The 13,183-nt window shown below is 46.1% G+C and overlaps 1 protein-coding gene across 1 annotated transcript in view; it reads left to right on the top strand.

The window, feature by feature from the left end:
• The window catches only part of EEF2K (eukaryotic elongation factor 2 kinase), an 85,088-nt gene extending 72,558 nt beyond the window's left edge, over positions 1–12,530 (top strand). The window contains exons 17-18 of the mRNA XM_025371195.1: positions 5,782–5,960; positions 9,758–12,530. Of these exons, the coding sequence (XP_025226980.1) occupies positions 5,782–5,960; positions 9,758–9,867 (289 nt within the window). The 3' untranslated portion in view covers positions 9,868–12,530. The remainder of the gene's footprint in view (positions 1–5,781; positions 5,961–9,757) is intronic.
• The last annotated feature ends 653 nt before the right edge of the window (positions 12,531–13,183 follow it).

The raw sequence follows: 13,183 nt of genomic DNA, 5'->3' as shown, positions 1-13,183 counted from the left end.
AAAAAAAAAAAAAAAAAAAAAAAAGATAAAAGTCATGTGATATGGGGCAGCCACTGTAGCCAGTATAGGTAATGATTTGCCTGAGAAAAAAATCTGAAAGAATATGCAGCATCCAGGTCAGAGGAGGTATCCCTAGTTAGGATTATGGGTGATTTTAATTGATTTTTCCTACTTATTATTATATTTTAGAAATAGGATCTCGCTCTTTCACCCAGGCTGGAGGACAGTGGCGCCATCATAACTCACTGCAACCTCTACCTCCTGGGCTCATGTGGTCCTCCCACCTCAGCCTCCTGAGTAGCTGGGACTACAGGCATGTACCACCACACCCACCTACATTTTTAAATTTCTTGTGGAGATGGGGTCTCATTATGTTGTTCAGACTGGTCTCGAACTCGTGGGCTCAAGCAAACTTCTGTCCTCAGCCTCCCAATGGGATTACAGGTGTGAGCCACCACTCCTGACTAGGGCAGGTATTTTGGCTCTATTTTATGGGTGACTAAACTAGTTCTGAGATGTAAAGGGGCTTGCCCATGGTCAAATATTTAACAAGTGGCAGAGCCAACTTACATCTTCTCACCCCTCCTCCGATGTACTGTCTACTGGCATGGAAGGGAAGTAAACAAAAAAGACTGACATGATTGTATTAGGTCAAATGTCAGTGTATACATATGGTGCCCATTGAGTGCACTGGGGAAGCGCATCATGCATGGGGCGGAGCCTGGAACTGGGCACTGAGTATTTGCATCTGTGCTTTCTCTTCCTGGCCTTTGTCTACCTTTTATTTCTATTTGAGGTGATAGGTTTTTATTGATTTGTAAAAATTATTTACATATTAAGGCTATTAACCCTTTGGTATACTTTTCTCTTTATTTTTTATTTTTATTTTAGTATTATTATTATTTCTGAGACAGACTCTCACTCTGTCGAACAGGCTTGAATGCACTGGTGCAATCTCACCTCACTGCAACCTCCACCTCCTGGGTTCAAGTGATTCTCCTGCCTCAGCCTCCCAAGTGGCTGATATTATAGGTGCCTGCCACCATACCCAGCTAATTTTTATATTTTAAAAAGAGACAGGATTTCACCATATTGGCCAGGCTGGTCTTGAACTCCTGACCTCAGGCAGTCTACCTGCCTCTGCCTCCCATAGTGCTGGGATTACAGACCTGAGCCACCGCTCCCAGCCTTTTTATTTTATTTTTGAGACAGGGTCTTTCTCTGTCTCCCAGGCTGGAGTGCAATGGCGTGATCTCAGCTCACTGCAACCTCCACCTCCCAGGTTCAAGCGATTCTCCTGCCTCAGCCTCCCCAGTAGCTGGGACTACAGATGTGTACCATGATACCCAGCTAATTTTTGTATTTTTAATAGAGACAGGGTTTCACCATGTTGGCTAGGCTGGTCTCAAACTCCTGAACTCGGGTAATCCCACCTGCCTCGGCCTCCCAAAGTGCTGGGATTACAGATGTGAGCCACCATGCCTGGCCTATTTTTTATCTATGTATTTATCTATTTTTGAGACAGGGTCTCTCTGTTACCCAGGCTGGAGTGCAGTGGTGTGATCATAGCTAACTGCAGCTTTGACCTTCTGGGCTCAAGTGATCCTCCTGCTTAAGCCTCCTGAGTAGCTGGGACCATAGGCATGTGCCACCATACCTGGCTAATTTTTGTAATTTTTTTGTAGAGACAAGGGCTTGCTATGATGCCCAGGCTGGTCTCAAACTCCTGGCCTCAAGCAATCCTCCTACCTCAGTCTCCCAAAGTGCTGGTATTACAAGTGTGAGCCGCTGTACCTGGCCACATTTCACTTTAAAAGACTTTTTTTTTTTTTTTTTCCAAATACGTCTTCCATAGATAGAGGGAGGGCACAGATGCCATATAATGACCATTGTTTACTGGGTTTGGGGCCACACTGGTTTTTAATATTTATTTAGTTAAATCTATCAAAAATATTTCTTTATTGCTTCTGCTCTAGTCATTTCCTTATTCTTCTTCCTTATTCAAAGAAGTTCCAACCCCTCCCATGCAAAGAACATTAATTAAGGGCCAGCTATGGGTAAGGCAGGGCTCTGTGCAGGCCCAAATTTGTGTTTAAGGGATTCAGGCCCCAGAAGTTACCATCCAGTAGGGGAAGGAGAAGATGCTGGAAACGCCAAGGAAGGATGGGTGCGCTCACCAATGGATAGCATCGGGTTGGGGTGGGCGGGGCTCAGCGATTAGGCCTTTCCCATTTAATGTTTTCAGGCCAATTTTGCTTTGCCCTTTAAGACCAGGGAAGGTCAGAGCAGAAAGGAGAGAAATAATCTAGTCTAGTGTCTCCTAGTCAGTGTTAAAATCCAGCCCAGCATGATGGCTCACGCCTGTAATCCTAACACTTTGGGAGGCTGAGGCGGGTGGATCACAAGGTCAAGAGATTGAGACCAGCCTGAACAACATTCTGAAACCCTGTCTCTACTAAAAATACAAAATTAGCTGGGGTGGTGGCAGGCGCCTGTAATCCCAGCTACTTCAGCTACTTGGGAGGTTGAAGGAGGAGAACCACTTTAACACAAGAGGCGGAGGGTGCAGTGAGCCAAGATCACATCATTCCACTCTAGCCTGGGCAACAAGCATGAAACTCTGTCTTAAAAAAATAAATAAATAAATAAAAAGTTTGTTGAGCATGTCACCAATAATTTTCGAATGGTTCATTTTTTAAATTTAACTTTTATTTATTTATCTATTTATTTATTTGAGACACAGTCTTGCTCTGTCACCCAGGCTCGAGTGCAATGGTGTAATCATAGGTCACTGCAGTCTCAACCTCTCAGGCTCAGGCTATCCTCCCGCCTTAGCCTCTCGAGTAGCTAGGACCACAGGCATGCACCACCATACCCAACTAACTTGTATTTTTTGTAGAGCTGGGGTTTTGCCATGTTGCCCAGGCTGGTCTCAAACTCATGGGCTCAAGAGATCCTCCAACCTAGGCCTCCCAAAGTGCTGAGATCACAGGCATGAGCCACCATATCTGGCCATTTTTTAATAAGATAAAATAAAGTCCAGGTTGTTTCCTGAGAACCATGCCAGCCAGCCACTTGTTTGCATTTTTTCATTTACCAGACATTCATTGAGCCTATGCTGTTTGCCAGACCTTGGGAATGCAGCAGACAAATACAGCAAAACAGACAAGGGTCTCCTGCTTTCATGGGGCTTACATTCTAGTCAGGGGACACCATGATAAACAAGTGAATAAGGAGAATTAGAGATTTTGGTGGTTGTAGTAAGAAACAGTGTTTGGGGACAGAATCTCTAAAGAGGTGATATGTGAGCTGAGACTGGAGGGATGCTGAGTGTCTTAGCCTGTTCTGTGCTGGTAACAGAATACCTGAGGCTGGGGAATTTCTCATGAACAGAAATTTGCTGGCTCTTAGTTCTGGAGCCTGGGAAGTCTAATATCAATATGCCGGCATCTTGCAAGGGCCTTCTTGCTGTGTCATCACATGGCAGAAGGAAAGGAAAGGGAGGGAGAGCAAGCCAAGCACAGTGGCTTATGCCTGTAATCCCAGCATTTTGGGAGGCTGAGGCAGGAGAATCATTTGAGTCCAGGAGTTCAGGACCAGCTTGGGCAACCTGATAAGAGTGTGTCTCTACGAAAAATTTTAAAAATTAGCCAGGCATGGTGACATGCCACTGTCATCCCAGCTACTCAGGAGGTTAAAATGGGAGGATTGCTGGAGCCCAGGACTTTGAGGCTGCAGTGAGCTATGATTGTGTCACTGCACTCCTGCCTGGGCAATGCAGTGAAACCCTATTTCAAGAAAAGACAAAAGAGAGAGCGAAAGAGGGCTGAACCTGCCCTTTTTGAATAAATCCACTTTCCTCATAATGGCAGAAATCCGCTCATGAGGGCGAAACCGTCAAAGCCCAATCACCTCTCAAAGATCCTACCTCCTAATACCTCACAATGGCAAGCAAATCTCAACATGGGTTTTGGAGGGGACACACGTTCCAACCAGAGCAAGGAGTCAGGTGCAGAAAGAGTTGGAGGAGAAATCTTCCAAGGTGAGGGAACAGCGGGTGCAAAGGCCACACACCAGGCAGGAGCGGGTATGTTTGGGGAATGGATGGCAGCCGGTGAGCCTGGTGCAAAGGCAGACGAACAGGAGCCCGTCCTGGAGGGCAGCGCCTGTCAGACAGGGCCTCAGAGGGCACCATGGCAGCAAGGCAGGGACAGCAAGTCATCAGACCTATTGCTTCTGGAATGTTTCACGAGACCCACAGGCCTTATCTGTGTCACTGTATTTGCTCTTTCCTGATGTACTATAAATAATTACTCAAACGGATTACACCCAAAGAAAAAGAACCCTCCGCCCTGTTTGCTGTGTATTCTGTGGTGTGTGGGTTTGGCTGGAACCTATGTGTGCCCTGGCTGGTTTGGCCATACGTGGGCTGCAGTAGGAGGAGTTGAGGGTCGAGGGGCAGAGCTGGAAGAGGAGACTCAGCTATTCTGGGGTGAGTTCTGCATTGTGCTGGAGGCAAATCACAGCTGGCCGGCACAGCAGAGCATACGGTGATTGCCGTTAGTGCAGATGGCTCTAGCTGCCTCTGCAGAGGACCCCGCCCCCAATCTACTTCTCTACAAGTCAGAGGACAGCTTAGCTAGGGCACTCAGCCATTGCTAATGCTAGCTCATGGCTGCCTCCGTGCCAACTATAAAAATGGGCCCCTTCCTCAAGGGGTGTCCTAGCTAAGCTTCCCTTTACTTTCCTCTGTTGGAAAATTGTTGTAATATACTGATTTAATTAAGGAAAGTAACTTGACTGCTCTTTTTTTTTTTTTTTAATTAAAACACAGGGTCATACTCTATTGCCCAGGCTGGAGTGCAGTGGCATGATCATAGCTCACTGCAGCCTCTAACTCCTGGGCTCAAGCAATCCTCCCACCTCAGCCTCCGAAATAGCTGGGGCTACAGGTGTCCATCACCACCCCCAGCTAATTTTTTGTGTGTTTATTGTATTTTTTAATTTTTGTGGGTACATAGTAAGTGTGTATATGGGTTACATGAGCTCTTTTGATATGGGCGTGAAATGTGTAACAATCACATCAGGGTAAATGGGATATCCATCACCTCAAGCATTTATTCATTGTGGTATAAACTATTTATACTCTTAGTTATTTTAAAATATACGATTACATTTTTTTTTTACTATAGTCACTGTTTTTTGGTTTTGTTTTGTTTTTTGTAGAGACAGGGTCTCTCTCTTTGTTTCCTGGGCTGGTCAACTACTCTCTTAATAAATATTGGCCGAGCACAGTGGCTCATGTCTGTAATCCCAGCACCTTGGGAGGCTGAGGCGGGTGGATCACTCAAGGGTAGGAGTTCGAGACCAGCCTGGCCAACATGGTGAAATGCCGTCTTTACTAAAAATACAAAAAATTAGCTGAGCGTGGTGGCATGCACCTGTACTCCCAACTACTCAGGAGGCTGAGACAGGAGAATCACTTGAACTTGAGAGGCAGAGGCTGCAGTGGGCCGAGATTGCACCACTGCACTCCAGCTGGGTGACAGAACGAGACTGTCTCAAAAATGAATGAATGAATGAGTGAGTGAATGAATGGATGAATGAATATCACAATATGAAGGTGCTTCATAGATGTATTGGGCTTGGGCAAGATAGGTCGTGAACCATAGGTCATGGCCCTGCTGGGATCCCTGACTCACCCCTCCTGCTGGAAGGCCCTCCTCCCTCTGCCCTGTTGCCTTGGTAACCTCCCCCTTTCCCTCTGTATCTCCTGGCAAGGTGCCGAGACTGGCTGGAGGCCCTGCACTGGTACAAAACTGCCCTGGAGATGACGGACTGTGATGAGGGTGGTGAGTACGACGGAATGCAGGACGAGCCCCGGTACACGATGCTGGCCAGGGAGGCCGAAATGCTGTTCACAGGAGGCTATGGGCTGGAGAAGGACCCGCAGAGATCAGGTGGGGCCCGGCAGACCTGCCCCTGGGCTGCGACAGGGCCAGGCTGGGAGGGACATAATTTCCATTCCACTGGGGTTATGACAAGATGACAGGCTGAATCTCTTCCTCCAGGGAGGGGAATTTATGGAGCTAGTGTGAAGATGAACATTGTTGTTTTAATGGTTATATATTAGGGCTTTGTTGGGGGAGGTTGCAATTTTAAAAATTGAGATTTTCGTAACAAAATTTGCCATCTTAAAGTTTATAGTTTATAGGGGGATTTTTCCTTTCCTTTCCTTTTTTTTTTTTTTTTCCCCGAGATGGAGTCTGGCTCTATTGCCCAGGCTGGACTACAATGGCGTGATCTCGGCTCGCTGCAGCCTCCACCTCCCGAGTTCCAGTGATTCTCCTGCCTCAGCCTCCTGAGTAGCTGGGATTACAGGTGTGCCACCATGCACAGCAAATTTTCGTATTTTTAGTAGAGACGGGGTTTCGCCATGTTGGCCAGGCTGGTCTGCAACTCCTGGCCTCAAGTGATCCACCCACCTCAGCCTCTCAAGTGCTGGATTACAGGTGTGAGCCACCATGCCTGGCCCAGAGTTTCACTCTTGTAGCCCAGGCTGGAGTGCAGTGGGCCATCTGTGCTCACTGCAACCTTCGCCTCCCACGTTCAGGTGATTCTCATGCCTCAACCTCCTGCATAGTTGGGACTACAGGCACACACCCAGCTAATTTTTCTATTTTTAGTAGAGATGGGGTTTCCCCATGTTGGCCAGGCTGGTCTTGAACTCTTGATCTCAGGTGATCTGCCCGCCTCGGCCTCCCAAAGTGCTGGGATTATAGGTGTGAGCCATCATGCCTGGCCTCCTTTCCTTTTCTCTCTTTCTTCCTTTCTTCCTTTCTTCCTTTCTTTCTTTCTTTCTTTCTTTCTTTCTTGAGACGGAGTGTCACTCTGTCACCCAGGCTGGAGTGCAACTGTGTCATCTTGGCTCACTGCAAGCTCCACCCCTGGATTCACGCCATTCTCCTGCCTCCGCCTTCTGAGTAGCTGGGACTGCAGGTGCCCACCACCATGCCTGGCTAATTTTTTATATATTTAGTGGAGACATGGTTTCACTGTGTTAGCCAGGATGGTCTCAATCTCCTAACCTCGTGATCCACCCGCCTCAGTGTCCCAAAGTGCTGGGACTACAGGCGTGAGCCACTGCGACCGGCCCTTTTTTCTCTTTGAGATAAAATCTCACTGTGTCACTCAGGCTGACGTGCAGTGGCACAGTCACAGCTCACTGCAGCCTGGAACTCCTATGCTCTAGCAATCCTCTTGCCTCAGCCTCCCAAGCAGCTGGGACTACAGGTACTTGCCTCCACACCCAGGCAGTTTTTAAAAGTTTTTTGTATTGACTGAGTCTTGCTATGTTGCCCAGGCTGGTTTTGAATTCCTAGCCTCAGGCTATCCTCCTGCCTTGGCTTCCCAAAGTCTTTTGATTACAGACATGAGCCACTATACCTGGCCCTAGTGGGTTTTACTATAGTAGTCATATGTTGTGCACTTATCACTGCTGTGTAATTCCAGAACATTTCCATCACCCCAGAAGGAAATCCCGTACCAGTTAGCAGTCCTTCCCCATCCTGGCAACCACTATACTTTTTGTCCCTATAGATTTGCCTATTCTGGAGATTTTATATAACTGGGAGTATACAATTTGTGGGTTTTTGTATCTGCTTCTTTCATTTAGCATAACTTTTTCAAGATTTATCTGTGTTGAAGCATGTATCAGTACTTCATTCCTTCTTATTACTACATAATATTCCATTTGTTGGGTATACAGCCTTTGTTTATCCACTCATCAGTTGATAGATAAGTTGTATATATTTTTTTCTGTTACATAATGTATTAATCTTCCTGGGCTGCCAAAACCAAATGCTATAGACTGGGTGGTTTAAACTACAAAAATTGCTGGGCACAGTGGCTCATGCCTGTAATCCCAGCACTTTGGGAGGCCAAGATGGGAGGATCACTTGAGTCTAGGAGTTCAAGACCAGCCTGAGCAACATAGGTAAACCTCGCCTCTACAAAAGAAATTGTTTTAATTAACTGGGTGTGGTGGCACATGCAGTGAGCCATGATCATACGACTGCAGTTCAGCCTGGGCAACAGAGTGAGACCCTGTCTCAAAAAAACAAAACAAAAAAAATTATTTCTCACAGTTCTGGAGGCTGGGAATTCCAAGATCAAGGTGCTGGCCAGTTTGGTTTCTGGCTTGTAGACAACAGCTTTCTCACTGTGTCCTCACATGACCTTTCTCCTGGATGCAAGTGGGGAGACAGCAAGAGAGCTCTGCTGTCTCTTCTGCTTCCTAAAAGGGCATGAGCTCTGTGTGATTAGGGCCCAACCCTTATGACCTCGTTTAAGCTTTATCACCTCCTCACAGGCTGCTAGAGTATGAACGTTCCCCTCCAAATCTCATGTTGAACTGTAATCACCATTGTGAAGGTGTCAAGAGGTGGGACTGTTAAGAGGTGATTAATGTTGTTATCATGCAAATTGGTCAGTCATCACAAAAGTAGCTTTGTTATAAAAGCAAATTTGGCCCCCTCTTGCTCACTTGCTTTCTGCCTCTCTTGCTCTTCCACCTTCTGGCATGGGATGATGCAGCACCAAGGCCGTTGCCAGATGCTGGTGCTATGCTCTTGGACTTCCCAGGCTCTAGAACTGTGAGCCAAATAAATTTCTTTTCATTATAAATTATTTAGTCTGTGGAATTCTGTCATAGCAACATAAAGTGGCCTAAGACACAGACTGTGTGTCTCGAAATGCAGTGCAGTGACATTTGTGAATGAAGAGTTCAACATATGAATTAATGGATGGGGAGCCTAGTGGGGACACAGTATTCAGTCCCTAACATATAATAAACATACTAAGTTCCTAATTTCACAGTTATGAGGCTAAGTTTTAAAAGTTTTTAAGTTATATTTTAAAAATTAACAAAGAATAATGCAAATCTAGGCTGGGCATAGTGGCTCATGCCAGTAATCCCAGCACTTTGGGAGGCCGAGGTGGGTGGATCACCTGAGGTCAGGAGTTCGAGACCAGCCTGGCCAAAATGGTGAAACCCCGTCTTTACTAAAAATACAAAAATTAGCCAGGCATGGTGGCAGGTGCCTGTAATCCCAGCTACTCAGGAGGCTGACACAGGAGAATCGCTTGAACCCCAGAGACAGTGGTGACAGTGAGCTGAGATCCCGCCACTGGACTCCAGTGGGGGTGACAGAGTGAGACTCCATCTCAAAAAAAGAAGAATGATGCAAATCTATAATCTTTTATTTGAAATTTCTAAATCCAAAAAGCTCCAAAAACCCAAAGTATATTTGTATGTTTTGCACAAATTCACTTGATAAAACCTGACCTAGCTGACATGAAGCTGTTTATAGTCTTCATTTCTATTGCTTTTGCACATCCCCAATTAGTTCTGCAAAAGTTCTCACCCTGATTCTCATTGGCTCAAACTGAATCATCTACATACCCCAAACCAACAGTAGTTATTGTGTAGATGGCTTACTCTGATTGGCCATGACTAAGTGTGGACCAATCACTGTGGCTTGGTGGGGGATGGGAAGAGTGCTATGATTGGCTGGAGTTGATCACAGGCCCACCTTTAGAGCCCTGCCAAGAACACCTGGAGGGAGAGGGCCCATGGAGTAGTTTGAGTTCTTAGGGAAACCTCAGGGTGCTCTTTTGGGAAGGGTGATGGGGGACCCTGGGCTGGCAAAAACAACAGGTGGTTCACCTCTTTGTGCCCCCTTTTGCTGTCTTTCAGGGGACTTGTATACCCAGGCAGCAGAGGCAGCCATGGAAGCCATGAAGGGCCGGCTGGCCAACCAGTACTACCAAAAGGCTGAAGAGGCCTGGGCCCAGATGGAGGAGTAACCAGGAAAATCACTGCCGGCTAGTCCCAAGCAAAAGGGCTAGGAGGAAAGATTTTTAAGAAAAACAAAAAACAAAAACAAAAAAAAAAACTTATTTAGTTTGGGGAGGGAAAGCATTTTTAGTGTGTTGTAAATCAAATTTTGTATTTCATTTTTTGACTCTTGAAAATATCTTTGCTACTTGGCAGCTACCAGCAGAGACTCCATAGCCGTCTCTTAGGGCAGTATTCTGGGGAAGCGGGGCTTGAAAAAAGCAGCCTAATGAACCAACATACCGTTTTGCGGCTCTTTTTTTTTTTTTTTTGAGACAGAGTCTCGCTCTGTCACCCAGGCTGGAGTGCAATGATGTGATCTCAGCTCACTGCAAACTCCACCTCCGCCTCCTGGGTTCAAGCGATTCTACTGCCTCAGCCTCCCAAGTAGCTGGGATTACAGGCGCACACCACCACACTCAGCTAATTTTTGCATTTTTAGTAGAGATGGGGTTTCACCATGTTGGCCAGGCTGGTCTCGAACTCCTAACCTCAGGTGATCCACCCGCTTCAGCCTCCCAAAGTGCTGGGATTACAGGTGTGAGCCACCATGTCTGCCTATTTTGTGGTTCTATTTTCATTTTTATTTCTTTTTTTTTTTTTTTGTCACGAGATATAAGAAAGTGCTTTTTGCCTTGAATGGACAATTTTAGGGCTCTGCTCACTAGTCTTTTCAGGCTAGACTGAAATCTCAGGCCCATGGAGCCCTGTGTTTTGTGCATCAGGATAAGAAATGAAGCGCTGCACGTTGGCTTTCCAAAGTCACGGGGTATGTGTTGCTGTGGCTTAGTGCAAAGCATTCTTTCTCAGAGCATTTAGAGGCATGCATGGCATTTTTTCAGTGGGTGTGAGATTGCACAATACCCAGGCTCCCTTCTACCATGGGGAAGGACCTGCCTATTGGCTGTTTTTTAAACTTCTAGTTTAATTTCCTTCCATAATGCTACTGATTTTCTGGCCTACAGCTGAATTCCGTTTTTTTAAGCATGCTTTCTACGGTGGGCTTTTCAAAACAGGTTTGAATTTTGTATGCACACATTTACTACCTCTAACTCCTACATCAGCTAGTGTGGAAGAGGGGTGCACCTCAAAGCTTTTACACGTAAGGACAGCGGTTTGTAATGTTGGAACCTTTCCTTGGAATGTCGGAGCCTTTTCTCCAAGCAAACACACCCTGTGCATCTCAGTGGCAGCTTCCACAACGTGACTGCAGTGTCTCTTGTACAGTATTCCTCGGTGTTTCCTTAGCGTCTGGATGTTCTTACGTGAAATCTGCTCCCCAGCCCTGGTCGTTGGCATTTTCTGCTTGAAGCTGGGCTGATTTTCTTGTAATTTGCAGCAGGACGCTTTCAGCAGCAGTCCCTTGGGATTTTATCTAAGCTGTTTGAGAATGAGAGGGCAAGAACTATAAACGCTCATTAATTCCCGTAGTTTCCCCAGGGCCAGACAATGGTGATGGTTATTTAATGAGCTTTTCCTTTAAACGGAATTGGGTTCTCACGTTAGTATGATTTCATTTGATGTTTCAATAGCAAAGATGCTGGGCGCAGTGGCTTCTGCCTATAATCTCAGCACTTTGGGGGGCCAAGGTGGGAGGACTGCTTGAGCTCAGGACTTCAAGAGCAGCCTGGGTAAACATGGCGAGACCCTGTCTCTACCAAAAAAAAAAAAAAAAAAAAGACAAACTGTTTTGATCAACCCTAAATTCGAAAGCAGCCTCTTTTTCTTTGTTTAAAAGTCAAAACAAAAAAAGCAAGAGTATAACATACAAACCATTCTTAACTGTTCATTAAAATGGGTCCTTCAACACCTTAGTGGGGTTTGTTGTGCTTATGCACAGAGACTATTTTCTTTTTATTATTATGATTTTTGAAATAGAGATGGGGTCTCACTGTGTTGCCCAGGCTGGTCTCGAACTCCTGGGCTTAAGTGAGCCTCCCGCCTCAGCCTTCCAAAGTGCTGGGGTTACAGGCAGGAGCCACTGTGCCCAGCCAACACTTTAGTGTTGGCTGCTTTGGAGGCATGAACCCATGCAAGCGGTAGTTCCAAAGTTCAGTGTGTACCCTCAAATGAACAATCAAGCAGGTAAAATTACCCTTGAAAAAAATCCCTTAGACCACCCATAAATGACAGTGACTTTTTCGGTATGGACTCATCATAGCCAGTTTTCCTTTTGAAGTTGGAACTGATCACCCTTTTGTCATCTGTACCAGATCAGTAGGTGGCTTGTGTTACATTTTGTGTGTGTGTGTGCGTGTTTTAAACCAGTGCATATAAATTGTATGTTAAATGTAAGTAACTTTAAGGTGACTTATCTCTTCGCAGTAATCAAGCCTCATATAATTCATGCTTTTTAAATTCAGCCAGCCCCCCCCATCTCTCTGAAATTTTATTATGTAAATAATTTGTGTTCCCTGATCACTCGTTTAAGTTCTTTGTTGTATGTCATCTCTTCTCTAGCAGGAATTGGCAAACTTTTTTGTAAAGGGGTAGAAAGTGAAGATTTTAGGCTTTGCAGGCCATATGACCTCTGCTGCCAATGCTCAACCCTGCTGTTGTAATGTAAAAGCTGCCACAGACACTGCGTGAACACGAATGAGTGTGGCTGGTGTTCCAATAAAACTTTATTTACGTGAACAGGTGGCCCTCTGGGGCTGTAGTTTGTCAACCCTTGCTCTAACCCTTGACTGAGAGCTACTTTATTAAGCCCTGAGGGCAGGATCTATCTCAATTTTGTGCTCCCGAGGGCGCCAAAACACAGTGCTTTGGCATAGAGTAGGCACTCAACAAATGTGTCAACAGATGGAGAGCCAGCGCTAGTCAGTGCATTCACCCTTTGAGGCTCTGGTTTCTCCAAACAATGATTCATTGTCTGGATTGGCTGGAACCGTCACCCCCGCAATTCTATGCCCCACCCACGTGACCTTAATGCCAGTTGCTGGTCTGTTGCTCTTCCGGGTCACCCCCGCAATTCTATGCCCCACCCACCCACGGGACCTTAATGCCAGTTGCTGGTCTGTTGCTCTTCCGGAAGGCGGAGATGGCCTGGATGTAGAGCTAAGCAAATGCTTCTTTAAGGGCCCTTAAGAGTGAAAAAGTAACTTGCAAGAGGTTGAGATCCTTCTCAGCTAGAAGAACTTATTCCACCTTCAAAACCTAGTTTGGGCCGGGTGCAGTGGCTCATGCCTGTAATTCCAGGCTGAGCCTGGAGGCTGAGGCAGGTGGATCACCTGAGTTCAGGAGTTTGAGACCATCCTGGCCAACATGGTGAAACCTCATCTCTAC

Source organism: Theropithecus gelada, chromosome 20 (genome assembly GCF_003255815.1).
Source record: "Theropithecus gelada isolate Dixy chromosome 20, Tgel_1.0, whole genome shotgun sequence".
NCBI classification, from domain to species: Eukaryota; Metazoa; Chordata; class Mammalia; order Primates; family Cercopithecidae; genus Theropithecus; species Theropithecus gelada.
This window is presented reverse-complemented; position numbering and strand designations above follow the sequence as displayed.